General features: G+C 42.1%; 1 protein-coding gene across 1 annotated transcript in view; it reads left to right on the top strand.

Moving 5' to 3' along the window:
* Positions 1-9491: 9491 nt before the first annotated feature.
* Positions 9492-20645, top strand: part of LOC108795580 (vomeronasal type-2 receptor 26-like) — a gene marked incomplete at its 3' end in the record, with an annotated part of 27935 nt that continues 16781 nt past the window's right edge. The window contains exon 1 of the mRNA XM_018566856.1: positions 9492-9675. Within this exon, the coding sequence (XP_018422358.1) occupies positions 9492-9675 (184 nt within the window). The remainder of the gene's footprint in view (positions 9676-20645) is intronic.

Here is a 20645-nt window from a genome sequence, read left to right as displayed (position 1 = left end):
TGAAACATTTAAGTGTTTTTAATGCAAAAGCTGCTATTTTGGCCCATTTATTTCCAATCGAAATTTAAAATATATCATATTAATTTTCAAGATCAACATGCCACTTTTGTATATCCAAGATTAGTAGATTGTTGAATTGGTACTTTTAAACTTTTAAAATGGTACTTATTTCCTATAAATGTTATTAATACAAATGTTATACTGTTAAAAGCAAAGTATTTTTATTTAGCCAGTTGTAGACACTAAATTAACTACACACATCCAAAAGTAGATAGGATGCCTGTGGTATGTGCCGCATAAAGATAATCTTTGGGTTCATGTCAAACTCAAGTTTGGCCCAAACCCATACTGTTCGCAGTTTTGGGAACTGCAAAGCAAACTGGCCAAATGTAACCAGTTTGCCTGCAAGAATCCTCAGCTGCTGCTGCTTGTGAACAAACTGTTTAGGAATCTATCATTTAGTAGCAATAGCACTGCCACCACCTAACGACAAATCCTGCCATCTTCTTGTTATCAAACCAGCTGGGGATCCTGAGTAGTGATATTGACCAAATTTGCCACCCGCCTTGTATATTACCCTTGTGTTGAAGCCTTGAATGGTTCTGGAAGAAGGGGCAAGCACACACTGTCCTCGCTTTCCTGGGCACCAAGCTACATGACTGGATAAGGGTTTAATATGATATTTTATGGTAATTCCACATGGTGTAACTTTTTTTAAGGGTCAATATACAACAATAAAAAAGGTGTTGGTTCCCCTTAAAATGAATTCATGACCCAATCCATATATGCAACCTGAGTGAGGAATAAAAGGGGTGATTTTCAGCTTGCTGCCCCCTTCCTGAATAATGCTAGGCCACATTTCTTCATAATTGGCATGACATTTAGGATAGCTAATACTCACTCTTGCAAGGCAAATTGTCCACATGTTGAGTGCACAAAGGCCTCATCCCCACATGCAATACCCCAAGACGAAGTATTTTTTTTTTTGAGGGCTATTGGAATCTGGAAGCCCATTTATAATAAGGGGGATTTAGATACAGGTACCCCTAGGGGAATGAGTATGGGGTACATTAGTACACCTTATTAGTTTTTCATAGATAAAGTTAAAAGCAAATAAAAACATTGATATCGTAGACATATTTCATGAAAAAAAAGTATACACTGTCAATGCAAATCCAACATCAAGCATGTTGTACAGTGATGTAAATCCTTGTCAATCACGATGACCCACAACCACAACAACCCATTGCCTGAGGTTGTTCCCCTATCACTACAACAATCCACCTCATGTTGATGCTTCCCTGCCTCTACTTGCATCCCACATGAGAAATCATTAATTTGGTTCTGTGCAATCAATATACATAGATGACATCTGCATCCAAGCACTGAAAACCTATATGTCATATATGAAAAGACTAACAAACCACCCTAGAAATTATTGCAATTTTGATGTCTCAATGGCTAATTGGATGTCTCAATGGCAATTGCAATCATTTCTAGGATGATTTGCTAGGCTTTTAAAATGTGGAGTATAGGTTATCAGTGCTTGGATTGGGATGGCATCTTTTTATATTAATTGCAAAAAAGTTTTACATTTGTTAATAATAAAATAAAATAAAATGTTATTTACACGTCTTGTCATAATATGTAGCACCTGAAAAGTCCCAATGGTTGAACACCATTTTTGATTTAACTCTTACAATTGTGGGATGTGATGTGTTGATATCAAGGTTGGATCCACATACTATGATACACATATTACATCACTTACTTCACAAATCAGAAACTCATCTAGTCCATTATTTATCAAATTAATTGTAATTAAAATTATAATGATATTATTATTAATTTTTCCTTGAACAGTAGATTTTGAAATTAAATTCAATATACTTTTTTTTGTATATTTGCTATTGAATTGTAACTATAATATATACTGAATATCCTGCAAAAGAAAATGCCTACATGTTATTTTTTATTTATTTCTCTCAGCATTGCTCATATTGGAAAGCAGTTCTTTAGTAAATGTATTATTAAACATCATCTGTCAGGGTTTGTTCTATTGGGTGAAAGTTTATGTACAATCTCTTAGGAAATGTAATCTGAATGTACTTTTCTTCACCTGCTCACTAAACTGAATTTAGAAACACATTTAGAATTGTGTATCTCCCATGTCAGTAAAGTCTTCAATATCCCTGTGGTGTATTATTCCCCTGATGTGATGTATTCTTGAGGGTGTTTATCATATTCTGACTAAGAAAAAACTATATTTTAAACATTAGAGCAGATTGTACAGAATACTAAAGCCGGTTACATCATTGTTCATTTTTAGAGTAATGTGAAACCTTCTCTGTGCAGTTCCCCCGGGACTATGGACACCTGAGCTGAGCGAGTCTCTAGAGATATCTGAAAACTCAACACATGATTACAGTGGTGGGACCGCTCTGCTCATAATAGAACAAAAGAACAACAAAAGCTTTTAGGATAGAATAGCATATGGGGATTTTTTGGGCAAGTCATTTATCATAGTACGTGTCCATTTCATTGCTGAGCAGGCCAGGCACATTTTAGAGGACAGATAGGTACACATGTTTGATATAATTATATAGCCCTAACACCTCACTTAGTTTGAATAAAAAATAAAAAATAGGGGGGAAAAATTGAAGAATTTTTTTGAAATTTTTTATAATAATTATAGTTTAAAAATATGTTTACAAATAATTTTTATTTTCCTAATTTTGTTTTAAACTTTATTTCTTTTTTTACACTTTGTAAAAAAAAAGTTAAAAAAAACACAAACTTTTTTGTCAGTTTATATCAAGCAGTCACTATGACTGCTTGATAAATTAACTTTTTTTAATTTTTGCCTATTATTAGGCTGGTCCCAACTTAGGAACAGCTAATAATAACCTTAGAGACTGATCCTGACAGCGTGTCAGAATGAGATCTCACTAAAGCTCTTTGATCATGCCTAAACGATCAGAACTGATACATTTCAAGCAAAGAGATACATTGTATCTCTTTGCTTGAAATGTATCATACAGCTTCATAAACATCAGGCCAGTCTATGGAGCTGTCAAAACAAATAGCAGAGAGGTGAGTCACTCTCTACCTCTCTGCTATGTTCAGCTGTCAAATACCGGAGCGCTAATAGCGCTCCGGTATTTGCATGTAACGGCTTCATTCCTTCATCGCCGCAATCACTTGTTAACAAGCGAGCGTATTCCCTACACTACATTTTGTCCTGCCTTCCCAAAGCAGGACTAAATGTAGAAGGCAACTTACCGCCCGGCGCCCGGAACTATATGTTCCGGGCGTCGGGGGACTCCACACCGCCCTGGCCCTGAGGCCTGGCCTCGGTGGCCTTGTGGGGAATCCGGGCGTGAATATAACTTTGTTATTTTTGCACCTAGACCAAAACAAGCACTTAACCCTTGCAGTGCCAAGGTAGCCCACTGCAAGGGTTAATAATTGTTCTTCTTTAAAGATAAAAACATGTAACACAGTGAAAAATTAAACATTTATATACATATAAAGCTCCAATCAGTAACTTTGCCTAGGCAGGGATGATGTAATCAGTCTGCTGCAGGCAGAAAGGAAGGAGCATTTCCCAATCTCCTCTCCCCCCCAGTGATTGGACTGTAACATTTTTTTTTAACTTTAAGTTTTTTATTTATTTGAAGTGCATATAAAACTTCACATTGTACACTCAGAAAATCATCAAGCAGATACATCAACACATATCATATCATATCCAGACTTATATGTGATCATATCATCTTGGATCGCATTGACATTCCAACAAGTAGCAGGTATTTGCTTGTGCATTGAAGTTGAGGATAATATATGCATAGTAGACTACCTTATGCAGTCGGTAAATATAGAAAGGCAATAAAACAAATAACACAAAACAAACAAAATTATTCCAGCTAGAACCAGGATCCAGGGCTTGTCGTATGGGAAAAAGGCAGGTTATGGGCTATTCAGGGTCTTGTATATGAAATCCAGTCTTTCCATTTAGTGTGGAATTGAGAGTGGGAATTTAGCCTAAAAGCTATTAACCTTTCATGTGGCAATTCAGATGCACCCTTGCTATGGTTTCCTCTAAGGTAGGTGCATATGTCTGTTTCCAGCTGGAGGCTATAAGCTGACGGGCCGTGAATAGGAAGTAGAGGACCACCGTCCTAAGATTATAAGGGTAGATATCAACGCTTATGCTCAGTAAAGCCATTTGTGGGGAAGGAGAGATCAAGATGCCGGTAAAGGAGGCAAGGCAGTGGAAAATCATACCCCAATAGCTTTTAATGCTCTTACAGGTCCAGAATACATGTATAATGTTGCCCACAGAGCCGCAATCTCTCCAGCAAAGGGGGAAGTGCGATGGGTAAATCTTAGATAGGCGATAAGGGGTAAAGTACCACCTTAGCATTATTTTAAGGGAGATCTCCCAGTGGGTGACACACTTGGAGCTAGAGACATTCGCCTTACAGGCCGAGGACCAGGCCTTCTCCGAGAATTATTCACCCAGGTCCTCTTCCCACTTGAGCATTGAAGGTAATTTCATAAATGTTTTCTTGTCATGTAGCATGTTATAGAAGGAGGAGATTTGGCCCTTTGTCGCTGCAGAGGAGCCAAAAGCCCTGTAGGGATTCGGATCACACGAATATGTGTTGAGGCATGAAAGTGCATAATTTGAGCTAATTTATAGGAATCCATAAAAGCTAGCATATGTCCAGGCGGTGGTAAGGTGAGGTAACCCCTCTGTACCCAGGGACCAAGGTTAAGGTATGGTATCGTTAATTCGTAAGCCTTCAAAGGTATGTCTACCTGGGAAGACTGCCATCCGCTGGCTTTGTTAAGGACCGAACACCACACCTGAAATGTGGCATGTAAGGTGGGGTGAGCCAGTAAGTGAAGGTTGGGTTTCATAGTTGCCCCACCAGCCAGGCCAGTAGGTCTCCTCCTGGCACTATGGAGCTCTCCAGGCCATACCATAATTTGCAGGAGTCTCTCCTCAACCATTTCCTCGCTGACACCCTGGGAAGAGGTTCTACACAGGTTGCATATGCTGTTTTACCAACGGAAGTTTGTAAGTGCAATCATTTTTAAACTTTTGAAATAAAGGATCTTGCATCTGCACTTAAATCCTGTTTTTTCTTCTATGGTCGGTTCCCCCCTCGTTTCCTGGCTGATCTCTCCGGAGGGTTCTCCATCCATACTGGAGGCTGTCCAAACACCGCCGATGAGAGGAAGTGCAGCCTGACGGCAGGAGAGGGCAGAGAGACTATTATTGAAGAATTTTTCCCTCTGCAGACTCATCAATAGAACTATAAGTAAAAGACACTTGACTTCCAATGTTGCTCGGAGGAAAATAGTATCTTGCTGCTTACAATCCCCGATCATACACCTCTATATACACTATATTTTATTCACCTTTTATATCAGTAGATGTGTTTTTATAAGATTTTTGTGCACTTTGGCTTGTAGCCTTTGACTGGCCATACAATTAGTTTTTATTCCATTTTTTTTTTTTTAAATTTTTGATTGCCAGATGGAATAATTCACCCGTTTACACAATTTTCAACCAGATTTTATTTATTTATTTATTGTTCACAATATAACTTGTTTTCACACGACAATATTATATTTTATTTATTTACACATGCTACACATATTTTGCGATATTTACATTGTTAACTTAATATTTAATAATATTACATTTTTATTCACAAACACATTTACCTTCCTTTTTTCGACTTGTATTTTCATTATACGGCCGCAATTAGGATTTGATCACTGGCACTGTATTTCGTTTGTGATATTTTCACATTTCCACACAACTTAAAGACCAAAAGGTGGAGCACACACAACCAAGCGCAGCACCCCGGCTTACACTCTCCTCAACCACGTTCTCAGCTGCTGGAGGACCGAGGCCCTATAGTAGTCCTTCAAGTTGGGAAGACCTAAACCTCCCATCAGCTTATGCCTCCATAGTACAGATTTAGCAATTCTACCCCGTTTCCCTAGCCATATGTAGGAGTTAACCACAGATTGGAGGCGGGTAAAGAAATTATTGGAGATAGGTATGGGGAGGGTGCAAAAATAATCTAACATTTTTGGGAGGGTACTCATTTTAAATGCCGCCACCCTGCCCATCCAAGACAATTCAAATTGGTTGAGCGAATTAAGGTCCCTCTGAACTTGCTGCAAGAGAGGCTCGTAATTGTGTTTACATAGGGTGGTCATCTCAGAGGTGAGGGCGATGCCAAGATATGTAATACAGTCTTTCGCCCAAGCAAAGGGAAATCGTACTTGGAGGACCTTCTTCACGGTTTGGGGTACATTAATAGCAAGAATGTGTGACTTCCCCTCATTAACTTTATAGTATGATACCGATCCGAACGAAGTCAGTACCTCCATAGCCGCAGCCAACGAAGCGGTTGGAGAGGTTAAGGTAAGTACGATGTCATCCACAAATAATCCCAGCTTATGTTCAACATTAGCGACTGAGATACCATGTATAGCAGGGTTTTGTCTAATAGCTACAGCTAACGGCTCTATAAGTAATCATAATATAATGGGCGACAGAGGACAACCCTGGCGTGTGCCGTTCGTGATCCCAAAAGATTGCGATAACATCCCTGATGAGAGCACCTGAGCGGTAGGTTTTGAATATAGCGCTAGTATGACAGACAAAATTGGACCCTCCAGTCCAAATCTCTGTAGGGTAAGGGCCAGATACTCCCAATGGATCCTGTCGAACGCCTTCTCCGCGTCCAATGCTAGGAGCAGAGAAGGCGCACAAGAACCCCCGGCATAACCAATCAGATCAATCATCCTGCGTGTGCCATCCGGTGCCTGGTCTGACAAAAATAGATCAATTCTGGAATATGATCCATGTGGGGTGGAGTAAAAGGTGTAGTCCCTCTCGTTGGGGTGCACACAACACCATAGATCAGGGGTAGCCAAACTCCGGCCCTCCAGCTGTGGTGGAACTACAAATCCCATGAGGCATTGCAAGATTCTCACAGCCACAGACATGACTCCTGGAGAGAGATGCATCATGGGATTTGTAGTTTCACCACAGCTGGAGGGCCGGAGTTTGGCTACCCCTGCCATAGATCATATACATTTTCCTTAATAAGCCATTTCGAGATAGATTTTTTGAGTGGCGAGGAGGATTTAGTAGAGTCAATCGAACTATCTGGGGTGAGGTTAAAGTCCCCACACCAGAGCACAGACCCCTTCTGGATTATACGTACTATAGTCATAAGAGATTTCAAAAAAACGGTTTGTTTTTCGTATTAGGTACATAAACATTAACCAACGTGTAGCATATTTTAATTTTCGTTCATTTTACATAACAGAACTACATAGCGACCAAGGGTATCCACGAGAGAGTCTAATAACTTGAAAGTCACTGTATCTTTTACGGCTATAAGTACTCCGCGCTTCTTAGTTGGGGCATTGGAAAAAAAACATGAGGAAAACGATTATGGTGAAAGGGAGGTGGAGATCCAGCTTTAAAGTGGGTCTCTTGTGCACAGATGATATCGCAGGAGTGTGTGGTAGCCTCTGCCCATAGGCAATTCCTTTTGAACAGGCTATTAAGTCCCTTTGCATTCAGGGAAAGGATTTTAACACTCATGTTGTTGTAGTGTGGAGGCACATTGGTAGATAGGACGAATGACAGTTATCATACCTGAGAGAGTCCCTTGGACATGTAGGAAGGCTGGGTAGGCGAGACGCATGTAGCCTGGTCTTCGTTCGACAAGTGCGGGAAGAGGTAAGTCCTCAGAGGGCAGTGGTGTCATCCTGGATGCTGGAGCGCAGAAAAACAGAAACAAAAGAAAAAAAAAGCAAGGACAAAGAATAAAAAAAGGTAAACTGTAACGCCAACGAGCGTTAATTACAACATATGGAGATAAGAACAAGGCCCATAGGGCCGTAGAAGCAGCCAGGTGAGCTGCGACTTCAAGTGTGGGGCTAGGAGAGCCATTAGTTCAGCACGGGGTTTTCCAAGGCATTATAGGCAAGTATTGCAACTTGGTGAGCACAGAGGACAATTGAAGAAGGGTCTGCCGCTGGAGACCATCAATCTGCAGAATCTGGGATCAATCCCCACGACTTCAGAAGGGAGAGTCCCAAAGCGACATCCGAGATCACATGAGATTTTCCATTGTGTGTAATAATAAGCTTGGTAGGGAATCCCCAGCGATAATTCACCCTCTTATTCCGGAGGGACTTAGTAATGGGAAGGAGCTTTTCTTGCGCCAAGATCGTGGCTTTGCGAAAGATCCCCATACACAGTTATTTGCGAATATGGGTCAGATAGAGGCGATGTTGTACGTGCACGATTAAGTAGTTGCTCTTTAATGTGGTAGTAGTGGACGTGAGCAATTACATCCCTCGGTCAGTGGTGTATTTAGGTTTTGTGCTGCCCTAGGCAAGACTAAACTCGGGCACCCCTCCAATCTAAATTTGCCCCACCCCTTCCTGTTTAAGACCCACCCCTTCTGTAAACTCCACCCCTTCCAATTTAGGGTCCACCTTTTACTCTTAGAGCTCTACCTCTTCCTCTCTAAACATTAAAAGTGGATAACAAGTGCCACAAGTTTGTTGTTTTGTGTAGCATTATACAAGAGAGACCGTGGAGGGAGAGACAGCCAGGGGAGTGAGCGAGGAGAGACAACCAGGATGATAAGCAAGGAGAGAGAGAGAGCCAGGAGATAGAAATCATATACAGTGCATTACTGTGCATGTCATAACAGAAATTTAAATGACACCTGACCTGTGTACAGTGCTCGCTTGTCACTTTCACACTCTTTTCTTTCTTCTCCATTTTACACTTCAGCTTTCAGTGTCTGAGGCTCTCCTGTGCTTTGGACTTCAGATCTTCTGCCTTTTTCTCGGCCTCCAGATGCTGAGCATCTACCTGCCGCAGTTCAACCAGATACCTGTCAGCCTCCTGGATCGCCCCCTCCAGCTGCTGGCGTAGTCCAGAATCTTGGCTTTCTGTCTGTCTCCTTTCCCAGCAAAAGGTGCAGATGCATACCAGCAGGACCTGTCTGCTTGGCATCAGGTGGCCACCATATAGCCTTCTCTGTGCCCAGGGCGGCCACACGATCCCCCACCGTCTTTGACCACTGCCTGATGGGGCACTGTTACCCTCCCCTCCCCTCCCCCCAAGACACCGCAGCCCGGCTGTTATTATTAGGCTTCAAGTTTCCGTTTCCCTCGCCTTCAGGTAGACCGGTGGCCGTTCTCCTGGGGAGATGAAAGAAGCATTCTGTCCGAGTCTGGGCTGAGGCACGTGAGTCGAGGAGGGGAGGGGGGAGGAAGGGGGAGGCTTGCAGCACACAGAGGAGGCGAGAGATCGGGACAAGAAGGTAATGTCCCGTGCTGACAGTGAACCGCTCATGTCTCAGTGTCTGATGAGGAAGCTGTTTACTGAGAACGGCTGCGGCTTCCTCATCAGACACTGAGACATGTAAATGCTCGGACAGTTCCACAAGTTAGAAGCTTTCCAGAGCGTCCTGCACAGAAACAATGATCTTGCGATCATTGACCCCTTCACCTGCTTACTGTCCCCTCTGCCTGGGACCGGCCGCCCTCCTGAAAAATGCCGCTCAAGGCAAACGCCTAGTTTGCCTCGTGATAGATACGCCCCTGCCCTCGGTAGGTGGTCCGGCAGGAAGGGCGATTTCGGGAGCCGGTGGGCCCTATCCACGATATATTCAAACTCCTGCAAGGGAGGTAGCAGGGATCTGAGCAGGGCTTGCACATAGGCCCGTAGTTCCGAAGGGGGTATGTTCTCTGGGACCCCAAAACTGTGAACACAGCCCACAACTGCACAGGCATCAGGAGTTACATGATTGTGTCATCTGAGCTGCCATTTCATTAACCAGTTGACATCCGCGGTGTTAAACCCCCTTCCCATCCAGGCCATTTTTCAGTATTCAGCGCTGCGGTACTTTAACTGACATTTATTCCGTCATGCAGCGCTGTACTGAAATGAATTTTATACCCTTTTTTGGGGACAGATAGAGCTTTCTTTTGGTGGTATTTATTCACCACTGGGGGTTTTATTTTTTTACTATATTAAGGAAATAGCAGAAAAAAATTGCCGTCTGGAGACGGCAACCCGCAGATGCTGCAGTGCCGTCCGTCCGTTTTTTTACTACGGGCGGACGGCAAGAGGTTAAAGAAAGAAGATGATTACCCTGTATGGTGCCTGAACTGAAATGGTGCCATACTCCCAGAGAGGCATTGTCAGGGAGAGTACTGTGATGTTTCTGCATAGATAAAAACACCTGGAGTTGTTACACAGACACATTACTTACCATCAAATTTACTTTACATGAAAAAGTACATCTGATACTAGGTCCATTTTGGTTTCTTAATAAAAAAAAGTGCAGTGCTTACAACCAATTCATAAGATATTGACTGCTGCAGTGTTGATAAATTCCCTCCATAGTGTTTGCAGAATAAATATCACAGAATATCAAAATATACCGAATTATATAAAGTGCGTCATCATCACAAAGAATGTCTACAAATATTCAATACAATATGTGCTTATAAGGTGCCAATACTCCAAATTGTATCTCAATAAATATTATTTTATCAATCCACAATTGGTGTCCAATTATCGGTGCTCTGCGTTTTCCATTGCCGACACACCTCTGGTGGTAGGAGGCAACTGTTGTCAATCACCAAGTAGGAGGGCCAATACTAAGTGTAATGAGCGTGAGTTGAATTTTAAAAGGCCCCTTGGAGGTTTGTGACTGTACAACAGGAAAGACCCTAAGGCAGTGAAACTAGTAACACCATAATGTATGTAGGACAGGAAAGAAAAAGGTGTATCTAACCCCAAAAGTAACAATTTCATGTACTGCAGCTTACCAATCCTTAGATGTAATGGCCACATCCATTTTTTCATAGGTTTTTACTTTATTTTAACCTGGTGAGCTGACCAGTAGATCTGTTCTTTTCCAAATTCCTTTAACAGGCCAAGCTTTGCAGCAAAAGTGGCAAGTAGAGGGTTGAGAAAAATACAGTCGTTTGAAAAAGAAAGTACACTCTCTTTCAATTCTATGGTTTTAAGTATCAGGACATTATAAAAATCATCTGGTCCTTAGCAGGTCAGGAAATTAGGTAAATGCAACCTCAGATGGTCAATAACACATGACATGTAACACCTTGTCATTATTTAGTATACAAACATAAAACCAAAATGAAGAAGCCATGTGTGAAAAACTTAGTGCACCTTTGTATTCAATAGCTTGAAGAACCACATTTAGCAGCAAGAACTTGAAGCCAACGTTTTCTGTATGACTTTATCAGTCTTTCACATTGTTGTGGAGGAATTTTGGCGCACTCTTCATTACAATGTTGCTTCACTTCATTGAGGTTTGCAGGCATTTTTTATACACAGCTCTCTTAAGGTCCCACCAAAGCATTTTGGGTTGATTCCGGACTTTAATTGGGCCATTGCAACACCTTGAACCCTTTCCTTTTTAGCTATTCTGTTGTACATTTGCTGGTGAGCTTGGGATCATTGTCTTGCTGCTTGACCCAATTTAACCAAGCTTTAGCTGGGGGACAGATGGCCTTACATTTGACTCAAGAATACTTTAATATACAAATTAGTTAATTGTCGACTCACTGACTGCAAGCCAAATCATTACCCATTCACCACCATGATTGATAGTTAATATGGGGTGTTTGTGCTGATATGCTGTGTTTGGTTTTCGCCAAGTGGGGAACTGTGTATTATGGCCAGACATCTCCACTTTGGTCTTGTCTGGAGACACACTCCTACTCACTCTGATGGTAACATACTAGATCTTGTGTTCTCTCACCTATGCACTCCTTGCAACCGCTCCAACATCCCTTCTCCCCTCTCAGACCACAACCTTGTCAGTTTCACACTCACCCTGTCCACAACCCTGAATACCCCTAAACAGCACACTGTCACCCGGAGAAACCTTCGCCACCTCAACCCTTCTTTTCTCTACTCTGCTACTGACTACCTCTATGACAAAATCTAAGCCCTGACCTGCCCTGACCTGGCTACTTCTTTCTTCAACAGCTCACTCTCATCCACCCTAGACACCTTGGCTCCCCTCACCTCACGCAGACTTAGGCCGCATTTACTACAACTGTAGCAAACAGAAGAAACCAGACATCTACAAAGACATAGCCACGCACCTGAGCGACTGTGTCAGAATACTAGCTCTCTGCAATACTTCACCCTGCATAAAGCTGCCCTTCTAAAATATAATTCTTCCCTCTGTGCTGCCATTTTGTCACGCTCATTAATACACTCTCATCTAGACCTCGTCAACTCTTTTCTACTTTTAACTCTCTACTATGTCCTCCACCGCCTCCACCTACTAACTCACTCACTGTTCAGGACATTCCCATTCATTTGAAAAACAAAATGAAAACAATTTGGGATCAGATCTCCACTGTCCAGTCATCTTCCCCTATTAATGTACCAGACCCATCATCACACTTGTTACTTTCCTCTTTTGACCCAGTCACCACAGAGGAGGTTACAAAGCTTTTCTCTGATACCCACCTCACCACTTGCCCCCTGTACCCAGTTCCCTCGCCACTACTTCGGTCACCCTCTATCCTACACTCTCTTACTCACATTTTCAATCTTTCACTCTCCACTGTCTCTCCCCTATAAAACATGCGCTGGTCACCCCAATACCAAAAAAAACCTCACTGGATCCACCAACCTCAATAATCTCAGACCTATCTGCTTACTCCCATTTACCTCTAAACTACTAGAACTCCTTATGTACAAGCGCCTGAGCCGCCACCTCACTGATAATAACCTTCTCGACCAATAACAGTCTGGCTTTTGCCCCTACACTCCACTGAAACTGCCCTCTTAAAACTCACTAATGGCATACTAACTGCTAAAAACATTGGCCACCACTCTTGCTATTAGACCTTTCTGCTGCTTTTGACACTGTTGACCACCCGCTGCTACTCAAAAAACTCCACTCACTTGGCTTACAGGACTATGCTCTCTCATGGTTCTCCTCCTACTTATCTAAGCACTCCTTTAGTGTCACCTACAAATCTAACTCCTCCCCTCCTCTTCCTCATTCTGTAGGGACCCCCATGGCTCTGTCCTTGGACCCCTTCTCTTCTCTATCTACACCTCCTCCCTTGGTAAGTTGATACCCTCACAAGGCTTCCAATACCATCTCTATGCTGATGATACTCAAATATATATTTCTACTCCACAACTCACCCCCTCAGTGTCCTTGCGTGTCACTAATCTACTAACTGACATTTCAGTCTGGATATCACAACACTTCTTAAAACTCGATTTTTTCAAAAAACTGAGCTTATGATATTTTCTCCCCATGCACCTTACTCCAACTTTTCCATTGAGATTGATAACAATCCAATCACATCCAATCACTATCCAAATTCTGCCGCCTTTCCCTTTGTAACGTCTCCAAAATACGCCTCTTCCTCACCAATTAAACCACAAAGCTACTCATCTACTCACTTGTTATCTCTCGTCTTAACTATTGCAACTCCCTCCCCATTGGCCAACCTCTACACTGGCTATTCCCCCTTCAGCCTATCATGAATGCAGCTGCTAGACTCATCCACCTGACCAACCGCTCAGTGTCTGCAACCCCCCTCTGCCCAATTGCCCAAAGGATAAAATTCAAAATATTAACAACCACTTACAAAGCCATCCACAACTCTGCCCCCGGCTATATCTCAAACTTTGTCTCAAAGTATCACTCTAACCGTCCCCAATGCTCTTCAAAAGACCTTCTGATTTCCAGCTCCCTCATCAACTCCTCCCATGCTTGCCTCCAAGACTTCTCTAGAGTCTCTCCCATCCTCTGGAATGTTTTACCACAACCTTTCCATCTATCTCCCACTCTGACTGCTTTTAGGCAATCCCTAAAGACTCATCTCTTCAGGGAAGCCTATCCCACCTCAACCTAACCGCTCAACCATCACATTCTCAAACAATTCATCCCCACACAGCTACCTCCTCATATATCACTTGCCCCTCCCTTTTAGATTGTAAGCTCTCATGGGCAGGGCCCTCCTTACCATCTTGTCTTGAATTGTATTGTAATGTCTTCCTTATATTATAATTGCAATGCCTTCCTTATATTGTAAAGTGCTTCACAAACTGTTGGCACTATATAAATCCTGTGTAATAATAATGCTATTGAGGCAAAAAATGTGGTCTATCCTGGAAAAGACCTCCTGAGGATGTGAATAGAAGTTTATTCTTAGTGAAGTTGATTTTTGCCAGAAATCCATTAAATAATAATAAAGAATAATGACACAAAAGAACTGTACAGGCCTACGGGGATAGAAAGCATCATACCTTTCTGGTATGATTCAACCTTTTTCAGGAGGTAGGCGAGGAGGATGATTTGGTCTTGGTTCATAAACTATTGTTATTTCTGTGCCGTGAATGGGTACTGTGAAAATTAAATATCTACCAAATGGGTCATGGATTTCTGAGTGGCAACTAAAATTAGTTGAGCTTATAAACCTATAAGGACCCCCTTATGTTTGTGAACATTGATTGCCATGTAAATATGATGGAATTGAGCACAAAAATATATAGGAAAGGAGGATTGGGAAAAGTGTGTTTCTTGGCATACAATATAGGCATGAGCTGACCAGAAAATCAAAATGCCCAAGTTCATTTATTGGAAGATTTGAGGCCTTCTCTATTTAGGCTGAACACTTTAAGAGTAATAGGCATGCAAAAAAGTGGGGATGGAAAGCAAGAACCTCATAGACTGTGAGATTGCTGTTCAAAGTAGGGGTCACAATGACTCACTCTCATGGGCAAACCTGAACTAAAAAGAAAAAAACTATGAATCTCATCATTCAGTGGTTGTACACTGATTAGGAATTTGTTAGGCTAATAGGGTCTCAAGGAGGCTAGGGTGCAAAAACAGATTAGAGGGTGACCATAAGGTAAGTATTCACATGAGATCCATCAGGGAGCACATTGCCCTCAACAAGAGCTTCAACTAAACTAGTAACAATCAAAATAAAGTGAAAAAATAAGGATCAAGTAATCTGTTAGCAACAACAACAGCAAGAACTGATAGAACTCAGAAAACAACTTAGCTGCCATGTGACCCGCAGACTGTGTGTATGGATTTCAGCAGTCAAGAGGAGCTTTCATTCTGGGGATCTAGCTCTTGGGGGTGATCATGACAGCTAGTGCTTAATATTCACCTGAGGTTGCCTGGTCTAAATTGCTGAGAGATATAGGAGAAGGTTGTGTATCAGGTGTGTTTCAGTTAAGCCCAAAAGGGTACAATGAGACTGATTCTCTTCAAATGATGATGATGAAGTGCTGCCAGCCTGAGTAGGAGAAGAGTAGGTGAATGAGAAAACCCTATTTATAAGGTATCTGATGGTGGTTAAGTATGTCCAGGCACAGTTTCAAGTTATTCCTCTTTGACTTGGTGGACGGTGCTAAGTCCATAAAAAAAATGATATGTATGACCTTGAAAGGGAAATGCAGCTTGTGTAGATCATTCTCTAGCAGACGTTAGGAGTTTTTATTTTGTGGGATAGTTTTGGAGCTTCACTATCACAGCCCTGTAGGGCCCTCAGGTTTTTGGGGGACAAGCACCCTATGTACTCATTCAGTTTCTAATCAGTCTATGAGGATGTCATGACCGAGCTCCAGAAAGAGAGCCATGGTGGTTGAAAGAAGATCAGTGATGTGCTCTGGGAGGCCACAAACCCTCAAGTTGCAGTGGTGGCACCAGTTCTGTGCATTTCCAGTCTTGAAGTGAAGGAGTATTTTTTTATCCCATAGTGCCTTCACTATGATTAGCTATTGCCTCTGTAAGATCATGTCACTTCAAGCACCATTATACACTGGCCAGTCTCTCAGGAGACCGTTGGTAATCTGCTTTGTTGTGGAATGTAGAGGTGTCTGGACCAAGGTTTCAAACTTCTGAAGAACATGGTATGAAACATCTGAAGTAAAGGAAAATGAGAAGGATGCATATTCAGATCACCAGCTGTATAATGATCTTCCATGTCCCTACTTAAGGCAGAGGGGACATGAGGAGAAGCCATGCCACAGAGCCCCAACCATTGTGACTGAAGCTCTGGCCAGGGCCTTGGCAATAGGTTCGCTTTTCAGCTTGTGGTTACCATGGGCAGCTAAATAAGACATAGTGGTTGGCCATAGGTTTAATACAGATTGTATGATGAGTGTTGTGCTCCTTGCTAAAGTGAAGTATTCCCAGGGGAGATGAGGAGCCATCTCTGAACGTATCAGTCATTGACAGCTGTGTGCATGAGCTCCCCTTAAAAGAGATATGTTATGTCCTAGTTCAACATATTGGTATACATTAAAATTATATAGGGGGTTATTCACAAAGGAGCCGAAGGATCCAGCCGTAGCTTCGGCTGATCCTTCGGCTCTCTTTGGCCGCTGGAGCCCTTCCGTTCAGTCAACCGAAGGGCTGCTGTATGGGCTATTCACTATAGCCCGTACAGCAGCCGAAGGCGGCCAAGTGGCTCAGCCGAGCCGAACGCATATTCTTCAGCTCAGCTGAGCCGAAGTGACACCCGAAGGCCTACTGAAGGGCCGGCTGTAAGCCCCGCAAATGACAGCTGGGCAGAGCCAGCCGTGATCTCATGGCTGGCTTTGCCCAGTTGTAATGACAGATCAGCGTCCCCAAAACACCTGGGGATGCTGATCTGTCATTAAAAAATAACAACTGGGTGACGCCCAGTTGTAATTCAGTGGGCGTCCTGCTCGAAGACTCTAGCAGGTGCCGGCCAATAGGAAGCAGTGGGGCAGAGCTAGCTGTCACTGCTAGCTCTGCCCAATTGTGTTTTTGTAATTTTTTTCTTTTTTAGAAAACCTTTATTTATTTTTTTAAATGTAATATATATTTACATTTAAAACAATATTTATTTAACGTATTTTTTCTAATTTTCCCACTATTTGCTATTCTGCTCGGTATCATGGAGGTACCAAGCAGAATAGCCGAGCTGAATGCCACTCGGAGCCGTAGTGAATAACTGAGCCGTAGTGAATAACCAAACGTTGTTCGGCTCACTTCACTTGGGCTCGGTTAATCACTCGGCTGCCTTTGGCAGCTTTGTGAATAACCCCCATAGTTATTGCTTCTGTATGTCCTCATTGTTTACAGGGCTGCAGAATATGTGGGTGCTACTGTATATACAGCAATAATATGACTAAAACACCAATAGAGAAAAGCTTGTAAGTTTAGAGTCTGCATATAATAATAGTGCTGGAATTATATAAAGTTAGTTGCAGTTTTTCTTGGGATGAAGTCCTAGTAGATTCTATTTGTTTTATTTTACCTTTTTTTCTTCTCTAAAAGTAACATTCTCTGACATAAATATCCAGTCTATCAGTAATAAATAAGATCATCTTGTGTTCTCTGTCACATCCTTTACCGGAGTCAGAACTCTCTGTATCTGTCTGGTATGAGGTGTCTGGAAGAAGAGAATTCATTCAAACCTATCAGAGATATTGGCGCATTTCTTTCACTATGCTGAAACACTTGTTTCTGTTGGCTTTGTGTGTGACACCCTGCGAATGTGACACTCAGAACTCTGCTCACCGATGTGATCTCAAAATCCTGAATTATACATTTGAGTACAAATATTCCCAAGGAGGTGACATCATAATAGGAGGAATATTTGCTGTTCATTCTGTAGTGTCATGGTTGTACTATAAAGGAAACCCATTCTACAAATTAATGTGTTCAGCGTAGGTCAAATATATAGTACGGAACTAATCATAAGATCTATAAAGCTGTGAGCACATTGAAGGCTTATTGTGCCATTAGAGAGGATTTACAACACTCCCACATCTGTTCACATTGGGATTTTGTAAGATTTTATTAAGTACACAAACAGAGGTTTAAGCTTATCTAAACCCTAAAGCAAACATTTCATACATTGTAGATTAACTGTCCTTAGATGTGGTGGCTGCATTAAGGTGGCCATACACTTTACAACCCTCGCAAGACTTTTGTCTTGCGAGGGTTGCAAAGTAATTAAAAGAAACGTACGATCTGCCCATCTTGGACAGGCAGATCGTACTTGCGATCATCGCAAGCCCGCCCCGCGGTCGGGCGGGCTTCCGTTGACCGCAATGCTGAACAGGCAGTGTGCGCGTGTGCACGCCGGCCCGTTCGGCATTTATCTTGCGAACATGCCACAAACCAGCCGAAAATCCTACGATTTTCGGCTGGTTTTCCAACATGCTCGTTAGACAAAGACGTATGACCGTACAGTAGAAACGGTCGTACGCCTTCCATACACTTTGCGATTATTATACGATAGCGGTTATCGTACGATAATTGCACAGTGTATGGACACCTTAAGTTTCATTTTTTTAGGTGTTTTTCCTTTACTTTCACCTGGTGATTCGCCAGTAAGTCTGTTATTTTTCAACAGTCCGAGCTGCCCAACTAAAGTGGCAGACAGAAGACTGAGAATAACTATTTACCATCTTGAGGGGTGCTTATAATGATCACCTTTTATTTGTTTATGAAAAATCTTTATCCCCAAAAAAACAAACATTTGTTGCACCTGTTAACTAGAGTTTGGATTTAATTTGTTAGTGAAGTTCATCTAAATTCGCTACTACATCTAACACGACCCTCCCCACAGGGTAACAATGCTTCTGTTCAAAAGTGGCTTCATAGTTCCTCTATAGAGTGCAGCCACTTTTAGGACGGGAAGAGTGTTACTTACAGGATCACCAGATGAAAGGAAATTAAAAAACCTAAATAAAATGCAGCCACCTCATCTAATGAATGGTAAGATGTAACTTTTTTTTTTTTTTAATTTAGATACACTTTAAATTAAATCTATATTAGTATGTTTGAAGTAATCTCTTGCTGTATACACATTTATTAAGCAGTTTTTTGTGAATCTGCTGTAAAGTTTCTTATCTGGAGACCCAGTAGTTCCTGTTGCAGGCTGACAATGCTAAGACCTTGGCTGGAAATTATCAGCTATATTGTCAGCCTGCCTTGGAAGTTCCTTCAAACCTAATTAAGCCCCAAAAATGTATTGCAGCTTACCAATCATTAGATGCGGTGTCTGCATTAGTATTTTTTCAGGCTTTTTTTTCTACATTTTCACCTGGTGATCCTGTGAATAACACACTTCCTGTCCCAGGGTGGCTACATGCACTTCCCACTTTATCTATGGAGGGGGCCAAGGTTGCCCTACAGGCATGTCTACCTTTGCTTCTATCCACTAAATGGGTGATCGATATTTTACAGGCTGACAGATCTGCTGAGAATTGTAGGGTGGGGGCTTAGTGTTGTCACCCTGGAACTGGAAGTTCTGTTACTGGCAGAATTTTCAGGTAAGGAACTTTGCAACAAATGTATAATAAATATTTTTAGCAAAACTGAATTTGGTGAGACATGGTGTAATATACATTTTAGGTTTACATAGACTTTAATGTTGAAGGTTGAGTGTTTATTTGAGCCAATTTATATAGCCAGCTGTAGGGTCACCATAGAACCATCACATGTTTAACTCTATAAGCATCTGGAAACTGAGAATTATTGACAAAAGAGAGAAAATCAAAATTAGTCTTTCTTTATTATGTGTGTCCAGCATTGTACGACAATTTTTGCCCCTTACTTAGTATCATCATGACAGTAGTTTCACCAGAAAGGAGGTGAACAGAGATACAGCCCGAAAATATGATTATATTCCTTAATAGAGTATTAAAAAACTTAGTCATTGTCCTTGCTGCAGAATGTCCTTTAATTGGTTGTACCTTTACTTTAATGTTATGTGGTTTTGTTACATTGTGCTGCGCATACAGTATGTTCCAGTCATTTCATTTAATACACACACATAACATTTCTCAGGTCCAATTTTTCACTGTTTCATTGAATTCATGACATAAGCCCATGCAAGTACATTGAAGATTAACATACATACATACATAAATACCTTTATTTCTTGTTGTGTTTGACAAGAAAACATCTTAACTCCTTCCTGACCCATCACTATTGTTTAGTTCGTTAACGATCGGCAAAGGAATAATCCCGTCATACGGTACAATGAGCCCTGGTCCGTGAAAGGACCAGTGCTCATTAAGTTGTTACTGTTGATGAGTCCCTCGGGTCCGAGACAGAACCTCAACAGCAGTTTAGATGGTCACAGTTCTGTTATCACAGCCAGAGCTGATCGCTGTGATCGCAGAGCTGTGACAGTCACACAGTCGGCAGCACTTCAGCTGTGTTTTGTAAACAGCTAGCTGGCTGTGTATACTGTAAACTGATACAAAGGGGTCTATTCACAAAGCTGCCGAAGGATCTGGCCGTAGCTTCGGCCGATCCTTCGGCTAGCTTCGGCCCCAGGACCCCTTCGGTTCAGTAGAACCGAAGGGGTGCTGTACGGGCTATTCACAATAGCCCGTACAGCTCCCGATCATTGCCTGAGTGGCTCAGTCGAACCGATCGCATATGCATCGGCTAGGCTAAGCCGTGCAGAAAGCCGAAGCTGGTACGGGCTATTCACAATAGCCCGTACAGCTCCCGATCATGGCCGAGCGGCTCAGCCGAGCCGTGCTGAAAGATGAAGCTGGC

This window comes from Nanorana parkeri, unplaced genomic scaffold (genome assembly GCF_000935625.1).
Source record: "Nanorana parkeri isolate BGI_ZX_2015 unplaced genomic scaffold, ASM93562v1 scaffold983, whole genome shotgun sequence".
Classification (NCBI taxonomy): domain Eukaryota; kingdom Metazoa; phylum Chordata; class Amphibia; order Anura; family Dicroglossidae; genus Nanorana; species Nanorana parkeri.
The sequence above is the reverse complement of the archived record's forward strand: the minus strand, read 5'-3'. Positions and strand labels throughout refer to the sequence as shown.